This window comes from Drosophila erecta, unplaced genomic scaffold (assembly GCF_003286155.1).
Source record: "Drosophila erecta strain 14021-0224.00,06,07 unplaced genomic scaffold, DereRS2 tig00000055-arrow-pilon, whole genome shotgun sequence".
Classification (NCBI taxonomy): Eukaryota; Metazoa; Arthropoda; class Insecta; order Diptera; family Drosophilidae; genus Drosophila; species Drosophila erecta.
Window position 1 is genome coordinate 43,676 of NW_020825200.1, and position 20,226 is coordinate 63,901.

The 20,226-nt window shown below is 39.2% G+C and overlaps 4 protein-coding genes across 17 annotated transcripts in view; 1 reads left to right on the forward strand and 3 right to left on the reverse strand.

Moving 5' to 3' along the window:
- Window positions 1–297: 297 nt before the first annotated feature.
- Window positions 298–8,450, reverse strand: LOC6542930 (lethal(2) giant larvae protein). Of its 4 annotated transcripts, none has more exons than XM_026979755.1 (9): window positions 8,089–8,450; window positions 6,783–6,943; window positions 4,254–5,032; window positions 3,004–4,195; window positions 2,841–2,946; window positions 1,520–2,162; window positions 1,018–1,454; window positions 671–779; window positions 298–607 (listed from the first exon to the last, which is right to left on the reverse strand). In XM_026979755.1, exons 2-9 carry the CDS (start codon window positions 6,864–6,866, stop codon window positions 478–480), a joined length of 3,480 nt encoding a protein of 1,159 aa, XP_026835556.1. In that variant the 5' UTR covers window positions 6,867–6,943; window positions 8,089–8,450; the 3' UTR covers window positions 298–477. The 4 variants fall into 4 exon arrangements, with proteins under 4 accessions (XP_026835556.1, XP_026835557.1, XP_001968109.1 ...); XM_026979756.1 differs by having other exon boundaries at window positions 3,016–4,195; window positions 8,015–8,434; XM_001968073.3 differs by having other exon boundaries at window positions 8,015–8,434.
- Window positions 8,422–20,226, forward strand: part of LOC6542419 — a 58,330-nt gene continuing 46,525 nt past the window's right edge. The window contains exons 1-3 of one of the 2 annotated variants that reach the window (XR_003407826.1): window positions 8,422–8,764; window positions 8,824–9,896; window positions 9,953–10,754. The gene's annotated coding sequence lies outside the window, so the exon portion shown is untranslated. Of the gene's footprint in view, window positions 8,765–8,823; window positions 9,897–9,952; window positions 10,755–20,226 lie in introns of those variants that run through there. The other variant, XM_026979757.1, reaches the window with a different exon arrangement.
- LOC6542495 (ionotropic receptor 21a) lies at window positions 8,800–12,021 on the reverse strand. The gene is made up of 5 exons (XM_001968074.3): window positions 11,437–12,021; window positions 10,891–11,172; window positions 9,949–10,828; window positions 9,698–9,890; window positions 8,800–9,637 (listed from the first exon to the last, which is right to left on the reverse strand). The coding sequence occupies exons 1-5, from the start codon at window positions 11,839–11,841 to the stop codon at window positions 8,872–8,874; spliced, it is 2,526 nt and encodes an 841-aa protein (XP_001968110.2). The 5' UTR covers window positions 11,842–12,021; the 3' UTR covers window positions 8,800–8,871.
- The window catches only part of LOC6542325 (mucin-5AC), a 30,515-nt gene continuing 22,368 nt past the window's right edge, over window positions 12,080–20,226 (reverse strand). For 6 of the 10 annotated variants that reach the window (XM_015159740.2, XM_015159739.2, XM_026979752.1 and 3 more), the window contains 6 exons: window positions 15,768–15,854; window positions 15,519–15,712; window positions 14,780–15,005; window positions 13,803–14,240; window positions 13,481–13,679; window positions 12,080–13,416 (listed from right to left, as the gene is read on the reverse strand). In XM_015159740.2, the coding sequence (XP_015015226.1) occupies window positions 13,249–13,416; window positions 13,481–13,679; window positions 13,803–14,240; window positions 14,780–15,005; window positions 15,519–15,712; window positions 15,768–15,854 (1,312 nt within the window). In that variant the 3' untranslated portion in view covers window positions 12,080–13,248. Of the gene's footprint in view, window positions 13,417–13,480; window positions 13,680–13,802; window positions 14,241–14,779; window positions 15,006–15,518; window positions 15,713–15,767; window positions 15,855–17,221; window positions 20,144–20,226 lie in introns of all 10 variants that reach the window. The other 4 variants (XM_026979751.1, XM_001968075.3, XM_026979749.1 and 1 more) reach the window with 1 other exon arrangement.

Sequence of the window (20,226 nt, forward strand, 5' to 3'; positions counted from 1 at the left end):
GCAAACTATCGCCATTGCTTTCCCTTTACAACTAATTTGTACGCATATAATTTGTATTAATCCAGAATAAAGGACATTTAAGTATACAATTTATAAAATGCGGATGTGATTATTTTTTCGGTAATTGAGTGTTCATACGGGCGAACAGAACTAAGACAATCAATCAGCTTGGAAACATGTTTCGTTTTAATATTTTACAAACGGACGAAAATGCAAATTGTTATCTTTTCACTTTTCTAAATATAAATATAATTTTTCCTTTTTTACTCTACGGGTAACGGGTATAAAGTCACTGCGTGAAAATACATGATATATTACCATTACATAACAGTCGCGGTCAACTTAAAATCATGAATATAGTATATGGGTTTGGAACAGTATTCTCCAAGATTATCGCCTAAGCCAAATTACAAATAAATTTCTAATATTATCATTTGTCATTTCTGTTGGTATCCAAATCGCATATAATTTTATTTATTAAAATTGGCTTTCTTCGGGCGCTGTTTTTGGCGTTCCTATTTTGGTGTCTCCGTTTGTTTTTTCGTGAGATATGTTTGTAATTATAGATTTAATTACTACAGAACTACTACTTGTCTCCGTCGTATTTCTGTTGAGTAATAACATAATTAGTAGGTTACGTGTATTTTCAATGTTTTTTGTTGAAGCGTACCTTTTTGATTCCAAGTCCTCTAAATTGGAAATATTTATATTTGGAATATCGCTCATGTTCACGGTTGTAGTGGCTTTGTTGGTTTGCGTGCTAAGCACAGATAGGCGACCTATATTTTTATAGGGATGATAGACAAAAATTGTCAAGTACAGTTATAAAAAACGTAAAGTAAAATGTGGGCTCAGGCGCATACCTAAAATCAAAAGTTTTACAACTTTAATTTTTATAAGTACTAAATTAAGTAAACTAAAAAATGACGCACCGAGAACATAATTTTTAAATGTAGATACGTACACATTACAAACCGAAAAAAGTGCGATTATGCTAGTGAATAACTGATTACTCACCAATGGTCTCCTCTGTATTAATAGAACACAACGTGGTTGTCGTCAGATTTAAATGGTCACGCACCGAGTCAACTGTAATATCGCCAATAGAGCTGCTGATAGTTTCGTTAGCTTGATTAGGTGAATTGGACATGTAGACTCCATTAATTTGCTGAAGACTATTTCTATCAACGTTTTCCTCTGCAATTCGTGTGGATGTTGTAATCGCTGGTGGATCTGTATCTGTATTCACGACTTCATCACATGCATATGTTTCCTTATCATTATCTACATCAATTTCTTCTAGCACAGACTCTTCATTTTCTAATGGTTCTACTTGAACAATGCCAGCGGGTTGCACTACTCTTGACGTGGCTAATGCAATACGCTGCAGTTCAGAAGAAGACATCATATAAAGGGCTTCTCCTGAGTTTGTAAAGCAAAGTGACGAAATTCCACTACAAAATTAAAATTAATTATTAGTTCCCAGTAATTTAAAATGTTAGCAGTATGTGGGTCTTACTTAATGTCTTCCCTTCGCACTGCTGCGGCATTAAGCTGTCTTTTTAATTCAGGTACTGATAAAACCATGATATCGCCCATATTCGTTAAACATATCAATGCAGTTTCGTTATACACATCTCCACGACCACCAGACAAGCTTCCACTGATATTAGCAGCCGCCTCTCCGTCGCCATATGAGCGTGTGGACTTAGTTGGGCTAGAACCGTGCATACTCTGCAGAATCTCCGGCGATATGCGACAACTAAACGAACCGAAATGGATGCGCCTAATTCGAGCACCCTCGTTAGCGGTAAGCTTATATTTGTTGATCGGCTTTAGTTGCGGAAGTGAAAATACTTTAAACTGTTCCTCGGAAGCAATAAGGACACGATGCGGTGGACTACCGTTTTCACCGGCGTTTAGCTGATCGACAGGGCTACCCGCCTGATCAAAAATAGAAATACCCACCACAGGTGCACGATGTTTTAATTGAATTTCTTTAGCAAGCTGGGCGGAAACGCGGCGCGGCATCTGTGGTGGTCCATTGCCACTTGCCGACGGAACGGCAGTTGCAGCAGTCTGCGCTGGTGGCAAATGCAAAAGAAAAACTGAGACGGTACTGGCATTTGTTGCTGACCATAAAGTTGGTGACGTAATGTTGACTGAAAATGTACAAGTTTTATAACAAATTAGATGTACATTTTTTAATAAACCCATAACTACAGTATTGGGAGGCAGGGAAAAATGTTAATATTTGCTGTCAATGGTCGCCCGGTTTTTATCAAAATGAACGACTGTTCCTTAAACCGAAAATATATATTGTCAAACAAGAGAGAACGCTACTACTTAGATGTACATTTTTTAATAAACCCATTACTACACTATGAAGAGGCAGGGAAAAATTTTAAATTTTACTATTGCTGTCAATAGTCGCCCGATTTTAATCAAAATGAACGACTGTTCCTTAAACCGAAAATATATATTGTCAAACAAGAGAGAACGCTAGTACGCTCGACCGTCGAAAACTTTCAACAAAAATCTTAGACACTAAATATATAAAATTTACAAAAATTATGTTTTTTGCGGTTTGTGGAAGTGGTTAAAATGTGTTTGCATATTAATATTAGACAGCAAGACAAATAAAATGCAAATAATTTTTATAAATACATATACTTTTAAAACCTTATCTATATACCCTATACAAAAGAAGTTGACTTATTACGATACACAACTTGTGAGTCTGATCACAAAAAAATAATTAAAGCTATTGGCATCCAGTGTAATTTTAGCATTTGGGTCCTAGTTTTTCGAGTCCTTGGTTCGGTACCTTTTTAACTTACCGTTAGTAACATAGGTTTTGGCAAATAGCAAACATCGAACCATGGATCCCAGTCCGTCGTCTGCACATCGTGCCTCTATTTGTCTCTCGACTGGTCGAGCTTCCAGCTGTAGAGATGTAAATTTATTATAAGGGACTATTTGATTGTATAATATGTTACTAACCGTTGTTGGTACCTGATTGCTCTGGTTGTTCCTAGTCGAACGACCCTTCCGAAGCTTTCTAAATGACTCCCTCAATGATTTCTTAAAAGACTTTCGACGAGACAGCTGCTCTCCTGCTCCAGTGAGATCATTCGGGTTTAATGTGCAGCGATGAAATACAGGAACAAAGTTTTTGAAGTCAAAGAGTACTAAACCGTGCGCAGTCCCACCAGATACAAGTCCCCAACTTGCTTCAAGTGCCATGCATGTAATGCTCGCTGGCGGCAAAACCTGCAGCACTCCTGATATATTTACACCACGTTCCGTTGTAGGAATCGCGTCTCCGTCTAATAAGTTAGATCGCACATTTAACTGATCGTGACCCTTCCAAACAAAGCCATCACGGTCGCTGACCAAATTCATTGAGCTGTATTTCAAAGATACTTTTTCGGGTACGTCTATGAAGTCGGCTATGACAATTTGGCCCGCTGTGCCACCAACAATAAGTTGTCCGGTTTTTGGGCAGAATGCTATTTTCTTCACTGCCAAACGAGGATCATCCGAATAGGGATCAAAAACACCTGATTTTTTAAATGGCGGCTCTCCTTCATCGACTTGTTCCGCACTCATATCTGCTGCTGCGTCATCTCGGAAGTCTGACTCACTACCAAAAATGCTGCTAGTTTTAAAATTATAAATTGGTTTAAGTAACACTCCAGTACAGTCCCAAAATTTAACAGAACCATCTTCGTGACCAGTTAACAGAATCTCGTAAAGCTTAGACGTGTCTTCTTCTACAGATTCTTCTAAGTCTTCCGGGAGAGTACCGCCGGTAATAGGCCAGCTAATATTGCTATAGTGAATGTCTTGTTCATCCCCAGCACGTAAAATGCTTTCATATACCGGCTGTGTAACTTGAGAAGCAAGGTAATTGCAGGTAACAGCTGATGCATGCACAGAGTGAAGATATGGCGCTTTGATAGCAGAAATATTGGAGTCAGTAAGATCGTAGGCGCATAGTTCTTCTTCAAGTAGTACAACAAGAACTTCAGCGACGTCACTATTATCTTTAAAGGTTACAAAAAAGTCAATCACTTTAGACGTAAAGTCAAGACACACTTTTTGCCCATCACTGGCGTGCACGGACACACAATTGTGATCACCATATGCTGAACGTGGCATGCCGCCTGAAAAAACAATTACATCGTTGGATCTAGAATAATGGAAAATTAGTACATATCCAAAAAGCGTTCTCTTTAATTAATATTAACCTTCTCTTGCCTTTATACAGTCGATTTATGCTCTTGCATGGATCAGGTCCATAAGGCACGTAGTTAACATTCGATGGTGGTTCTGGGTTATCTATGCTCCAAGTGGCGTACGAACCATCAGCATGATACCAGCTAAATTCAGTTCCTCCGAAATTCACTGAAAGACCAACGCTCTGCCCATGTCCAGGGGCTATGTATGCTCGCTCGACAGAAGCTGTTTCAAAATCCCATAAAACACACAGGCCGCGATTGTAAGCAACGAGCAGTTTGCTAGGGCAGTTTGGAAGTTGGCGGATTGATTCAATTGCACCAGGGTTTAGCTTGTAGGCTGGTGGCACCTGTTCTAACACAACGTCATGGTAAATTACAGGTTCCTTAATGGTAAATGTGTGTAAATCAAGTTGATAGATGTTGCCACCTTCAGTTCCAATCCATAGCAGATCCTTACTGAAGGAACAGCACAGCGATGAAACTTTTTTAAGTTTTCCGTCGAATGGTAGTGTTTTGATTGGCAGCAACGTTGTTCCAACGGGCTCCCATAGAATTAATTGATTCGCAGCAGTCAAGGAAAGTATACGACCAGTTCCATAAACCCATTCAAGTAACTGTACATTAAGCTCAGATCCAGAATTGTTCACCAAGGTATGCTGTCCGTACAATTCAACTCCTGGTTGACCGAAAACCTTTAAAGCCCCTGTTTGCGTTCCTATTGCCATTAATTTTAAAACTGGATCATACGCAAGAGCCGAAGGCTTATGAGGAAAGCCATGCTGTGCCGTCTGAAAGAAAAACATATTAATAAGTTTTAACAAGAAATTATAGATTTTTATCAATTAATAATTGTTTTAATCCATTTTTTTAATTTTTAAAGAGAGAACGGTAAGTTCGAGTGTTGCTTAGCTAAAAAACACAATCGCACTATTAACGTACAAAACTTGAGCTATCGAAAAATTAAGATACATACAATTACACCTTTTAAAAAATGTTTTTGCCCAAACTTTCTAGTTTTTTTCAGTTCCCGCCAGGATCAAAGAAATTTTTAGAATAATTCCTACTTATAAAGTGGGAAATGGTTTCTCCTACATTTTAAAGAGTTATTACCGAAGCTTATACAGCTTTTTACTTTAAAATTAATAGGATTAGAAACCTTAATAAGGTCGCAAACCTCCCCAAAGTTGTAAATGTTCACCACTGAACCGCACCGGAATCATATTCTAATCGCTGTATTCTTTTGTAGTTAATCAGAGTGTAATCGATAAACAATTAAAAATGAAGTTTAAAATATATAGCTAAAAAACATAATCGAAAATCACATTTGTTAAGTCAAATTTGTTCACCTTTGTTCATCCTCTAATGGAAGTGCAAACGAGAAATTTCAAACTTTTTTTAAATATCGGTAAAAAGTGGGAAAAATAAAACAACAAAAAAGTTTTTAAAAGTGTGGGCGTAGGAATTTTGGGCGGTTTGTGGGTGGTGCAGTGGGCGTTGCAGAAAGTTTTTCGGGAAATTTATAGAAATATACAAGATATATACAAAAGTGAAAAATATCACATTTTTCAAAAGTGTGGGCTTGGCAACATGAGTCAACAGATTTGCGCTGCATCTATGTCTCCGGAATCTGCATGCTTTATATTAACTTTCTAGCATACTTTTTAAGAATCTGTTATACCCTTTAACTCTACCAGTAACGGGAATAAAAATTCATATTGCAGGTGTCTTTGAATTTCTAACGCAGTTACAAGCACATAAATTCTCTTTCGCTTTACTTCGAAATCTTATCATTTCTACGGCTTCTATCTATGTACATACTTAAGCAATGACATACTTTATTTATGTCGGAAATAAGGGTATTTGTAGAACCGAACCATTTACCCAACCCATTAAACACATAAAGGCTATCTTATCAGCTACACTCTCTTCATGGAACTGGATGGCGATTACCTTTGGCCTGGTTTAAGTTGTTATATGACACATTTATACTAGCATAGGTTAAACAAAATTCATTTTAGAATTCCATATATTTATTATATTATTATGGGAATAGGAAGATTTCTATGATATATACATATGATTCGAAAATATGCAAAAGGACAACGTTAGAAAATACAAAAATATTATGAAAATTAAAAGAATTTTTATAATTATTGCATAATTCTTAAACCTCAATATAGGCATCCATTCCGAGATAGGAGACAGTCTAAACCAATAAGTCAGAGTCTGAATTCAGTAAGCTGATGAATGCAAACTGTGACGAGTTTCAATAAATTTATTTGCAGTGCAGCGCCAAGGAGAAAAAAAAATATATACAGGCACAATAGCATTAGGCGCCTAAACACCGAAATGTTCATGCCCAAAAGGAGATGCAGATAGGAGACGACAAAACAAAATTGTGTTAAGGTATTTTTTTTAAATCAAGCCTTTTCATAACTTCCTTTAACAAAATGTTTTTATCATCCAGGCTCCAGCTTAATGACACCACACAAAATATACAAATCGACTATAATAGAATAGAAAATTTTTTGGTAATACCTTACGATAAGCAAAAAGGTCCTTCTGTAGGCGTTGTCTCTCGGCACTGGGCTGCTGTCCTTTTCCTCGGATAAACTTTAACATGATTGGTTACACTTATATGGTGGGTTGGTTTCGCTGAATAGATATTTATATTTAATTGCGGCCGTATTTAATTAATACTGAAAATAATAAATACAACTGTATAACAATTTTCAATAAAAAATACATGTATGAAATAAAAGTAGTTGTATATTTTTTTCATACTTAAGAATAAACCCGGAATATGGTATTTAAATTATATTATTAATATAAAATGTAATAGATATAGATGCTCCATTTATATTATTGTTGTAAACGATAATCGAAAGTTATTTAACAAAGACTGTTCTACATTCTTAAAGCCATAGAAAAGTCAGTAGACAAATATTGGCTTGTAAGAGTTGCCAAACTAGTTGTGCTTATTTTCATAGAACTTCAAAGACTGCCATGTAGGCGGTTTAATGAACATGCATACATATGCATACGTATATGTGTATTCGTGTATATGTACATTCGGAAAAATGAGATGCAAGATGACCGATCCGTACTCTCTGCAATGTGTATGTACAAATGTACTTCTTTTTAATGAAATTACAATGCTGCGTCGCATACGAAATAGATGTATTTGTAAGTACAGCATTGGAAAAATAAATAGGAATTTCTTAAGTAGCTTTAACCTTTTTTTTTTTTAACAAAGTTTGTTTTTACAATTATGTTAACTAATATTAAATGAACACTTATTTCCAATTTTTTTTATGGCCTTAATTGGCTTAAAGGCAGACTAACGCTAACTGATCGGTTCTATTTTTTTCTAAAACTGTATACCGTATACATACATATATGTAAGTATGTATGTATCCGTGAGCAAGCAGAGGCGCAACACCGTATCACCGTCTTTCGGCTGATAACTAATACTAATTTAATTAACTGGTTCCAACATTTACTTCATAAAGAAGTGATGACCTAATTTTGAGTACATTCCGGACTTTATAGTTGACCAGCCTTGGAATTGCATACCGGTACTGTTTATTCACACACACACACACACACACACACAAATTTGCTTGTTTAGACTGGCAGCAAAATGACGACTGCTGACTGTTGGCGTGGCTGACTCACCGACTACGCCTCTATGCAAAGAACATGCTTGTGTACACTTTATTAAAGTAGTTTTATATATAAATAAGCCAGTAAGCCGTTAAGCCAATTACCTTTATTTATTTCTGTTTGTACAGTTAAGGCGGTGGCCAAGTTAATGCTTGAATTATTTTTTGTTCACACCTACATGCACAAGTTTGTATGTATTTGTATGCGGAGGAACGCCCGCTCTGTTCTCTTCACCGTTGTTTCAAAAACTAAACAAACGTGTCAACCAAAACGCGGATAATAATTCAAACGACCAGAGTTTTACCGTTTACCTATTTTACAAACCGTGAACAATATTATCAGAACAAAACGAGATCCGCGTCATTTTCAACAAAAACAATGTCGCGATCGGTGGGCAAGTGTGACCGTGTCCCGCTAGTGAAAAAAAACATATTTTTTTAGCCCTGCATTTTCCATCACTGAACGGATTGGGTGGAGTACATGGTTTTTAAAACGGACATTTTCTATCACTGATAGGAATGGTCGGATAACATCGTTTGGGAGTGAAACTCCGCTATGATTTGTAACTATATTTTAAAATAAATTTTTTTGTTATGAGATCAAACTTTTAGATACTTTTAATAATTTTATTCCAATTGTAATTAATCAGCGCACTTATCACTTTTTTACCGAGCGGAGCCTAAGCGTGATAACTTACACGTTATAAGTCGTGAACCATTTTTTCAGCACAAAACCATATGCGCTTCAATTGTATCGCAATATTGTGATTTGTGGGCAAGTGTGACCGTGTCCCGGCCGCGATAAAAAAAAACATTTTTGGTGCGAATATTTTCCATCACTGACGTCCAGCTTGGGTGATTGTCAATTGGCCTTATCCCAAATAATGTAATTATTTTAATACATTTATTTTCAGGTGCAACAAAGTCAATTATGTGTATTTGCATTCCCAAAATTTGTGTGATTAATTTTCAATAGTGAATGTCTGTGAGGGAGGATCACCATCGTCATCCATCTGGTCCATAAAATCGTCTAAGCCCTGTAGAGATTCAATAGCTTCCTGAGATTCCTCGTCTTCAATGTTATTCAATTTTCCAGAACTGTTTGGAAACTCTGTGTGGACGACGACCTGCTGACCATAATCCTTATCAGTAATCCCGCAGCTTCCGTATATTTCGCGAAGCGTTGTGCGGGTAAGGTTTAACTCGCGCATTCCAAAACTCATCTTTTGAGCAACCTCAGCGGCCTCGCGTCTTGTGGCCTTTCGTTTATCATGGGATAGTTGTTCGGCTTTCGTGCGATGCATTGACCCACTTGACGCCGACGACCACGAAGAGGCAGACTTGCGGGAGCGCTTGATTATTTGACGACACTTGTTGGTAATGCCACCCACGATCTCGGACACCAGGGCTGTGGCCCCTAGAAGGTAGCCTAGTGCCATGAGCAGGAACATGCCTTCTGTGTCAGCCGTGGTCAATTGGCGCTCTTCCTGAATTATTTCACGTAAGGAATTCGAAGAACTTGCCTGGAGTAGGCGACCTGAAGACGATCGCTGCATAACCCAGCTTACTTCGTTATTGATTTTTGCAATAAGACCGCTTTGCTGGGCGAGTAAAATCATCGAGTCGATTTTGATTTTATACACTGACTCTCGGGGAAACAGAAAGCCTATTTGAAAAAGAGCAAAACACTCTTCACTTAAATGAAGCGCCGATCGGCGCGATATATTTCTGGAAGAGAATATCGTTTATGTTAGCGAGAACCTAAGATTAATAAAGGTTCGATCTTACTCATCTGAAAAATTTGACTGCACTAGGTATTCAAGCTGAGCCTTTGAGCCAAGAAAGGCATAGTTCCAAAAGAAGCTCTGGGTAACGTTGCCAATGCCCTCATCTAGAGACCCGACAAACTCCATCTTCTTGTACAATTTTGATGTTGGTAAGTGGGTGGAGTTCTGGAACCAGGTCTCCCAGCCACCATTGTCTTTAAGTAAGAAATCCAAATATTATTTAAAAATTTAGCGAACCTAACATTTTCTTACTCAGGGTTCCAACGCGAAAGAACAACCCCAGCAGATCCAACACAGAGTCAACGGTGTCGGGAAACGCTGGCAATGTTACGAATGCAATGATGGAACCTGTGTAGCAAGATGTAATGATAATTGTAAAGAGCCAATATGCTCCAATTAGGAGGCGTGTGGAATTTTTCCGCGTGTTGCTCCACGAGTATTTCCCGGTGAAGGAGAAAGCGTTTGTGAACATACCAAACACATACCAGAACATGTTCTCTACCTCACCCCAATTACCCATTAAATGGCTAAGTGTCAAACGGTCGGTAAAAACTATCGGAAATATCCCTCCGAGGTAAACGCAAATCAGAGCGACCCAGACTGGCCATTGGAACGGTCCCATGATAGCTCTGTATTTCGGCAGCGCCTTCGAGGCAAGTGTTATGAAAGCTGCACAGTCGCGTGAGTGTCCCACCGACATGGCTGAATTCATCAGACGTTCCTGAGTTATGTATATACCGGACATACCAATGTCTACTGTCCTTTCTATAATCTGTTCCTGGATAGTGTCTACTATTCCGCGAGTATTTGACCGTGTTGGGGCCTCAGTGATATCAATTGAAAAGTTTAACCGCTTAGATATCATTGTCAGCAGACGAAATTCTACTCCGTCCCATCGCAACTGGCCCATTCCTGAGGAATCTAAAGTGCGAATGCGAAAAATAAACGGCGGCTGATTTGCGGCCGAAATTTGAAATCTGTGTCCCGCAAAACCATATTGAAACTTCGATGGAAAAAGATTGATATGTGGACGTGACAAAGCTCCCTTTATCCAACTGGTAAGTACTACTGGAGTATTCGAGCCAAGTCCATCTGCATAGAGCTTGTGGGTGTAGAGCACGTATGGGCGCTCCTGTGTAAAGGGTGTTATTTATTAGAAATACGTAAATGAAATTCATGTTAATTTATACTCACGCGCATCGGATCAGCCATTAGTGATTCCCCAATAACTAGTAAATTAACTATGTTTGAGGATAGCTCCGAAGACAAGAAATCACGGAGTTTCCATTGGGTGGACCTTGAGACAAGAACTACACGACTTTCAGTTTGCGGACCTAAAATCTTTCGCGTCATTAATGGGTCCGAAAGAAAAAGAATGTAGCTCTTGCAATTGCTATCTATATGGCTCGTGAAACGTTCATTTTTTGCTTCGTAGCCTGCATTGATTTCCCCGTGGTAGAAAGTAATAGGTATAGTCTGAAAAGTAAATAATTTTAATTTTGGTAATTTTATCTATAGTTTTAAAAAAATCAATTTTTTTACAACGGAATGAACTTAACTTTGACCAGTACTAATGTTACTAACACTGCAACTTTATCACAATTAAAATAAATTTGGTCTACCTTTTATACTTATGTATGTAGATAAACAAATCAGTCAACTCGTTAAAATTTATTAATTTAACATTTTTAAAGAAATGTTGTTACATATTAGTGCACTAAAGTCGTCTTTCGAACTTACCTTGAACAAATTCTCCAAAATCAATCCGTCAGATTTTTCCACAAAGCTATCATAATATATGACAGGTGGACATTTATTAAGGTACTCTTGGGCAATTTTGTTAACCAGCCCAACCAATGAGTTTGTCTGATCGAAGTTATATGAATTTACATGAAACTTACTGGCCAAAAGTTCACCTCGTGGCTTCGGGTTGCCATGAAATGTGGGATCGATACGGCGTTTTTGACGAAATGCATATTTATTTTTATCATTGCACATTCCCACAGCAAAGATTTCTTTGTTTAACTGATAATGGTTGATAAGCCGTCGGCTAATACACTTCCCTTGATAATTAGCAGTTGTATCCCCTTCAATTGAAAAGGCTTGTGTCGTAAATAAGACCACAAGTATCCAGTGGTATGACATATCGAGCACGAGTTTTGAGTTCGATGTGTTTTCAGCTGCGAGCCTATTCGTCTTTTTATACCCTTATATAGTTTGAAAGCTTGCACGCTAGAGTTCATCACCTCTATAATTATATAGGGTTCAATATCGTTGTTAATGCAAGGATAGTAATTGTAACACCTGCAGCAAATATTTCATGTTGCTCCAATCAGAAAATTTGTTGCTGTATTTAAAATTAGTCCAATTTTTGGAAAAATAATTAAATTTTAATATTACATTTTATTCCAAGTAAACGTACATTTATGTTTAAGCATTGTTCTATTTTTACAAAACCTAGCACAAAATATTTAATTCACTCTCATCTCAAACATTTTTTTTTTCATATTTTCCGCATGCTCAATATATTTTAGCTTTCTATTTTTTGTGTGCCCTTACAATATTGCTTGCACTATTTATTTGTCATCTTTAATTATTGGATGTGGAGTCCTCGTAATACTTTCACATATACATAAATATTAAATCGTTAACGACAGGCGTGCATGTCGTTTCATTGAACTAAACTAAATAATTTAATGTTGAAAGACTGTATCAATTCTGGGAATAGTGTCAACTTGTCTACCTTCTTCGCGTTTTGTATTTTCTTTAATTTGGGTATTCATAAGTTAAGACTACGAATTTCAGCTTACAATTACTCCTTTTAACGCTTCTATCATTTTAAGAAATTGTTCGATTAACAGAATGTAGGGCTCGGTATTTCTTACACTCAGACAAATAAAATAACTTAAACTTGAATCCGAAATTGTTTATCTTAACGCACCCAAACCCAATACCAATTTAACGTTGACAGTATTGTAATTAAAACTACGCAGTTTAAATGGGAAAAAGGAAGGCTTGTGCCAATCTAATAATACATAAATTCAGCTGTATCTCTTTATCACATGTAAACGAAACGTTATATTAGCCTAATACTTAAATGCGTTATTGGTGTGTGGATTTGATGCATCCAAAACATTCAGAGAATTTTATTATTTTCAAAGACTCGGTGCACCAATTACGCTTTTTATTAGTACTTATTAGATAATGGTTCTATGCCTAATTGATTTACGTTTACAAGGCTCGTGCTGCGATTGCGTGTGCAACTTGGAGAATAATCAATGTATCGTAAATATCTATAGGAATATACAGACAGGTATGGAGTATGTAAAAGGGAATAAATAATTTATATTGACATGCTGCGAAAATGTAACTAGGATCCTTTAAAAGAATTAGCTAAACTTATGAAATTGTTAGAAATCATTTTAACGAGTGAACTCCAAATTTTGAGCTCAAATGTTTACGGCCTTTATATTTCAGTATTTTAGATTGTCAAGTGTCCCTCCTTGCCTACTAATGGTCCATCCGCAAATGGTCAACGCGAGACTATTGATCTTACGGCGTCGGCTCTTCAACTTCATTATCGATTCGAGAAGATCGGATTCCAGATTTTCCAGTCCAGGGATAGATGTCGGGGCAGGGCTGACACGTTTTCATGTATCGGACGCCGGACTTGTGCCACAAATTACAAACTTTTGGGTTGTTGCAGCGTTTGGGCCGATCCTAGTTTGTTGTCAATTTTAATTGTTTTACTGAACTAGATTGTTTTTCAACTGTGTATACTTACTGAATAATCGCACTGAAATGGTTGGAATGAGTTAATGCGTGATATCGGTGTAGGGTCTCGCACCCATTGTAGCGCTTGCCAGTTGGTTATGATCCACACATCTTGCATTGCATTGATGGCATCGAGAAATTTTATAAAGCCCTCCTTGTGATGGGGCTGTGTAAACCATGCAGCGTGATAAAACAAGCCAAATGGTGCTCTAAAATATTTAGATTAAGAAATTTAATTAGCCATCGGGACATGCCCAACTCACCGCTGTGTTAAAAAATTTGATCGATTCAAATTTAAATCTAAATATAGCGTTTTAGTAGAGGTATTTTACCTGTTTGTGGTGTAATGACGTTCAAAGTTCTTCATAATCATCTTTGTCACTCCGTCTGCATCGCTGGGGTTGGAACAGGCATCGCCCATGGAACAGCGGCCTCCGTTTAGGTCCTGCCACATGACCATGGGTACTTGCCAAACTCCAGGATAAGAACGGGTCGGGCAAGGTGGAATCATGCAGTCGTGGAATATCTTGTAGTCAAGCGTGTAGGGCCAGGACGGTGGTCGGTTCTCGTAGACAGGCATGGAAGAGTCGTAGGTGAAGTTTGAGTCGTACAGCATTTTGTACATTTTGTTTCCGCCCACCGACAGGAAAGGAGCACGCATGCCCCGAACATCCGACATCTTGACACCTCCATACGCAGCAAGGATCTCCCGCTGTCCGGCAATTTCACGGGTCCACTTCTTCTGCGAGAACTGCTCGCCAAAGCTGTGGCTGTAGATCAATGCTTTTGTGGTTATTTCTATTTTTAGCAAGTGAAACCGCAGTAGTCGATTTCGTCGACTATCAGATACCCGGTACTCAGATAGTGGAAGTGCGAAAGAAAAATTTCAAAGTCAAAAATAAAATCAAGACATTTTTCAAACGGTCGGCGTGGCCGTTTTGCCCGGTTCTGGGGCGTACGAGTGGGCGTATTCATCTTCTTAAACAAACTGGCGCTGTGTCTTAGTCTCTAGAATATGCATGTTAGTTCTAGCATTAGACTGACAGAGGGACAGACAGGCAAAACGGACAGTCGGCTAGTGATCCTAATCAAGAATTTATATACGCTCTCTTCCATATGGTACACACCTTTCAAGTAACGGGCTTATAAGTGTGATTAATATTTCGTAAACAAAGCGAGTTGGGGTTATTCTTTGTGAGATTATGAGACGTGATTAACTACATAAGTACCGTGATTCGGCGATACCTCTACTTGTTGATTTTGTTGTGTATTTCATTGTCGGGGTCAAAAACTAGTTCCATCTACTTACGAAACTGTATGCGAGGCCATTTCATGTCCATCGGCGTAAAGATTCTGCACTTGACTGTAGTCAGTCCACTCGTGGGAAACGTAAAAAGTGGCTGTGATTGGACAGCCGTTTGGATTGACGCGACCTTTCTCAAAAAGATCCGTGTACAACTGCTTGTTTAGGTCATTAACGGAATCGTCAAAGGTCAAGAGAACGATCTGAGGGATGCTTTCAACAGGTAGTTCGCCTAACAATGTAGATGAAATGTGGGTGAAAAAATACGAACATCATAGCAAAGGGATATATGTATGTAGAACGAGCAACCAATTTAGCAAAGCGCAAACAAGATACCGATGTAGACTGTGATCAAGAGGCGCTTTAGGAGAATGAGACATTCAAAAATGGCAACACTGTTTAACGCAACTTACGAAACGGTGTGAGAGGCCATTTCATGCCCTTGTGAGTACAAATCCTGTACCATGACGTAGTCCGTCCATTCGTGCGATAGGTAAAAAGTTCCGCGCCAAGAACAACCGTTCGGATTTTTCCGCGACTTATTATTAAAGAGTTCCTCGTAAAGATCAATATTAATGGTGTTGACGGCATCATCAAACGTCATAAGTACAAGTTGCGGTGTCTCTGAGGCGTTTAATCCGCCTACGCATTGGTTTGCATTATTGTTATTATTTAACATAAGGATCATTGGACTTTATCGTTTGTGCACTAAAATTGTGATTTACTTAACCGGGCATGTACTTACCAGGAATATCCTTTCCTCCGCAATAACAGTCTGGCAAAAGGCATACGTCCTTTCGGCACTTGGCTGCCGTTTTATCGGGTGTAGGCTGTGGGTAAATAGGGTCGGGGCGGGTCGGTGGGTACCGGTATATATCCACAAACTCTTGAGCCTTTGATACAATTGTGCCCGATGGCTTGAGCGTGGGGCGCGTTCGTCTAAAAAAGTTTTACGAAATTATACTGCGGAGCAAAATATTAAATGATTCCTTACGGTGGGTGAGTTCCGCGGTTGGGCGTGGAGAGCAAGTCTCTATCCTGATTGCTGTACATGGCACTGCCCCGGTTTCTATTGCTGTTTCTAGATGAAGTTTTATTTGATATAGTTGTTTAGGAAATTGTTTGACAAGAGCACGTCGGTTAAAAGCTTCTCTACTCAAATATAATTTAAATTTTAATGGCATGTACTAATTTGTGCTGCACAAATACACAAGAGATACTGATGAATGCACGATTAACTGTTTGAATGGTATAGGTTGGTTAGTAATCATTAAGAACTATTCATTTTAACTTTTTATCACCTTCACCGCCAGAACCAACATAATGTAATTGACCAATTCATTGAACTTTTATGTACAGTGAGAACCAAAAAGTTTTATAGCATACTTATGTGTTTCGTTTTGAACGAAAATACAGCTTAAGAAAAAACAACTATGTATGTAATTGTATTACTTATGCGTAAGGACCGAAGAATTATGCTAATGATTCATAATATATAGCACAAAAAGTCTCATTTATTTACTGTAAATAAGAGAAGTTTTTAATCTACGCGGGAGGGATTTAAACTGAAAGACAATGGCGCGGACTAAAGGTTTTATTGTGGGGCCTCAGTATTTTTTCTTTTTAACAGCACACAAGCGTTTACTACATTTATGATCGGTAAAATATGCGAAAATTGTGTTTTCGTTTTGTTTGGCTTTATTAACAGTCGCGAAACGGAAAATGCTTTAAATACTTGCTTTAATCGGTCTCTGATATTTGATAAATCCTCTCTGAATAAAAATTGTATATTTAAACAAAGGAATATGCAACTCTTTATTATTAAACTTATTAGTTCTCATATTATTAATATTTGACAATTTAAAAACCAATTGATATAAATATAATATAAATAAGCTAATTACATTTTTAGGGATATACTTTACTGTCCACCACCGATACGAATACAAGGATAACCAGTTATCGGTTGACGGAAATTTAAAATTACAAATTTCTACAATTTACTAAAAAAGTATTTGCAACATTTTACGCAGCAGCTAAAATGTAGTAAGAACTTATGTGCCGTTGTATTATGTCACCGGGGGATTTTCTGTGTAATTGAACACCACTGTGATTATATACATATAAGTACATGAATCGAACACTGTTCAATAGGTGTTGGGTTTTTAGCAAAGAGTGTTGTTGACACGAGGGAGTCAACAATCAACACCAACCAAGTGGAAGAGTTACTATAAGTACGTAAATTAGAGGTGGGTGGATGGGGTGGTATGAGAGACTAGAGAAAGCTTGAAAACAGTACAATAAAAACAGTACAGTGTTGAGTGGGGGGGCTTGGTTTGTTGTGTTCAAAACGAAATTACGGTGATTCTAATAAAGGAATAAAGAGAGCAAAAAGATAGTAGATCGACTGAACTTAAAAGCAAGATTGCTTGATACGGGCATCTATACCTTGAAGAGATCTCGTTGCATTTGGCGTTTAGTGTGCTATCGGAGCACTTCACCGAGGCTGAGGCTGCGGGGCCCTTATGGTTGACGCTGCTTGTTTGGAGTTGGTGGTTTTTATTGTTGGTAGCGAAGCCGATTTGGAACTTTTGGGTTTTACCCGCTGACACTGGTGGCTGATAGGTTGAGGTGCTAGGGCCTAGGGCAGCGGCAGCAATCGACGACTTAATGACATTATTTACCCTCGAAGCGCGCGCAGTGTGCGGTGCAAATGGGGAGGGTGTAGCTGTAGCGGTGGGAATAGTGGGGGCAGTAGTCAGAGGAACTAGTGGAGCTTTTAGGGTTCTAGGGGTACTAAACTCGGGAGTACTTGGCGTTGTTCTTTCTGTTGAAATGGAATTAGCGGTCAAGATGTTAAGAGAGGGCAGAACAGATACTGCCTTGGATCGGATTGGAGATAGTGTCGCAAAAGGCGTGGTAATAGGATGCAGGGTCGACGTGCTTGCTTTTAAAGTGGTCGTTGCTGGCCGGTCGGTTGGCAAGTAAAGTTGCTTGATCTCACCGATAGCGGACCTTAATTCGGGGAGTGAATACTCATTAACGAATCGGGAGTTCCCGCTCTCATCGCTATTGCTGTTGCTGTCACTGCCGGAAAGAAGCTGCCTCAGTTGCTCAAGGACGTTGGCGGATCGGAACTTCTGTAACGATCCGTTTGACGATGTTATATACCCGGAGTTCTGAAGACTATCTGCTAGAGTATGCTCCGCTGTTTGCTGCCGGTATTTGTTAGAGTAAAGGAACTTGACAGTAGGACGTTCTGTTATGGCCACCACGTGTTCGGTGGAGTTGTCGTCTATCGCAGTTTCTTTTTCGTTTATGCCATTCTGATGCCTGGCCTCCAAAGGCTTGCTAATTAAAGCCTCAGCTCTTGGCTCGTCAGAAACGCTGGCTTCCTTTTCAATTGGTTTCTGTTTTAGCGAGTTGCTTTGAACATTTAGAGCGCCTAAGGCGGAATCTTTGGCCTGTATTGTGTCCTTAAATACCCTATAGTTTTCATGTGGCTTTGCTGTTGGCCCACCTAATAAAGACCGCGGATTGCCGGTCACTTGTACTCGTTGGGGCTTGCGTTTTGGAAACGGAATGGGATCATATCCGCCGGGCAATCTAAGCTTGGGTGCATAAGTCGTGGGCTCGTCCACGCTGTCCCCGAGACTGTTCACAGTGGCCGCCGTGTATCGAGAGCGCCCACGGGCACGCTTTGGGGACTGTGATATGTGGATGGCAGAGGAAGCGATTACAGCAGAAACGGTTGTTGAAACTTCAGTCGACGTTATTTCCATGGGAGTAGGTTTCATGGTAGTAGTTGTTGTTGTTGTCGTGGAAGTGGTTCGTAGCATACTTGGAGCAGGACGCTGAGGACTGAATGTGCTGAGTATAGCGTCGCTGACACTAAAGTTGCGTGCGTTTCCTGTCTTCATCGTGGCCAAAACATCTTGACTAGAGTTTCTAACAGACGCCGTCATAAAAAGAGTCTTAGGTGACTTCGCCGTAGTCTGGAGGAACTCCGGAAAGGCAGGTGCATTTGTGTAGCGGGGTCTTATGGTTGTCCGCAGTTGGTGATGCTGGTGCTGGCGATCTTCATGAAGCAAGTTCTCTAGGCTTTTATACGGTGAAACAAAGTGCATCGCAGGGTTGGCTGTTACTCGATTTGGACTTTCTTTTAAATAATTGGAGCGGGGCAAATAATTCGTCCTTGGTAGAAAATCGGATTCTCGGCTAGGCTGAGCCACAGATTTTGATGCTGTAATGGCCCCGGTAGTGCTGCTTGACTCAACAACATCTCTAGAAGTTGTAGGAGGAGATGTAGTTGTAGTGACACTAGCAGATGTGCTGGAACTTGCAACTGTTGGTCTGTGATGTGCCTGTTGAATGATGGGCCTTCCACTACGCCAAATGAGAAGAGGTGGAGCATATGTTGTTGGTTTGATGTCCACGTACTTTTGAAATAAGTCAGCTAGTGTTGTTGGGCTAGTTGTGGTTGTGGTTGTGGTTGTGGTTGTGGAGGAGGAAATATTATTCGTCTTTGCAATTATTGGTTCCGACACATTACGTTCTCTTAGCTCCATACGCAAACTAAAGCCATGCGATCCACTTTGCACACTATATTGTATGGGCTTACTTGGTCGCTTTGTGCTTGCGCTTTCCATTTCTTCCGTTGGTGCTCGCAATTCAACGTTTGCGGGAACTTTAAAACTTTGTGGAGACACCTCAGAATCTACGTATTTCTGAAAACGTTTGGACAGTGGTTCTGGTTTCCATGCGCTCGACTCAAACGAGCTGTCCTTGTCTCGAAGAGAAATATCCCTGTTAACAAGTTTATCTGGCACTTCATTCAGCCGATTGCCCTTCGGGCTTGTACCATACGCGGCGGCATTAATAAAATCTAGGAACTTCGCCGATGTGCTGGTTTCAAAGGTGCGACTATTTGGCAGTTCGACCGTCTGATTAATTGGAGGACTTTCGTCAAAGACAGTGTCAACGTTCTCCAGGTTGTTATTACCGGAGGTGTCCTTTACCAGGGGCCTTTGCGTAGTGGTGGGTGGGGGAATTGGGGCAATAATTTGAGCGGGATCTTTGTCTGGGATTGATTCCGAACTTGTGGACTTGCGAAGAGAGTTTGTAAGGTTCTGAGCTTGAGGGTAACTGTTGAAATTTGTCCTAGGTTGACTGCTTGAGACTAGCCTTGCCAACGATTTAGCTACGTGTTGTAGTTTCGATTTGAGAAAGGGATTTGAACTATAAGTAAGGTGATTAGGGAAAGGTGTGGAGCTGGTCGTGGTCGTGTGAGAGGTACTGGAAGCTTTTGTAGTTGTTTTTGACTTGTCAGGAATATGTTGTTTATATGACTTATTTGCATGCGCTTTCGAGCTGTTGAAGAGACGTGTATTGGAATAAGTAATCACATAAGTGTTAGTAACTTTTTTATACCTATAGAGTGACCTATTTGCCTA

What these genes read in the sequence shown, in the direction of transcription:
- LOC6542930 (XM_026979755.1), bottom strand. Translation starts at nt 6,866, where the DNA reads ATGTTAAAGTTTATCCGAGGAAAAGGACAGCAGCCCAGTGCCGAGAGA. An exon ending in CTGTATAAAGGCAAGAGAAG is followed by an intron (nt 4,196 to 4,253) that starts GTTAATATTAAT and finishes CCATTATTCTAG; the next exon opens with ATCCAACGATGTAATTGTTT. An exon ending in CAAAACCTATGTTACTAACG is followed by an intron (nt 2,163 to 2,840) that starts GTAAGTTAAAAA and finishes GTACATTTTCAG; the next exon opens with TCAACATTACGTCACCAACT.
- LOC6542495 (XM_001968074.3), bottom strand. Translation starts at nt 11,841, where the DNA reads ATGTCATACCACTGGATACTTGTGGTCTTATTTACGACACAAGCCTTT. An exon ending in TAATGGCTGATCCGATGCGC is followed by an intron (nt 10,829 to 10,890) that starts GTGAGTATAAAT and finishes CCCTTTACACAG; the next exon opens with GAGCGCCCATACGTGCTCTA. An exon ending in CTTTCGCGTTGGAACCCTGA is followed by an intron (nt 9,891 to 9,948) that starts GTAAGAAAATGT and finishes TCTTACTTAAAG; the next exon opens with ACAATGGTGGCTGGGAGACC.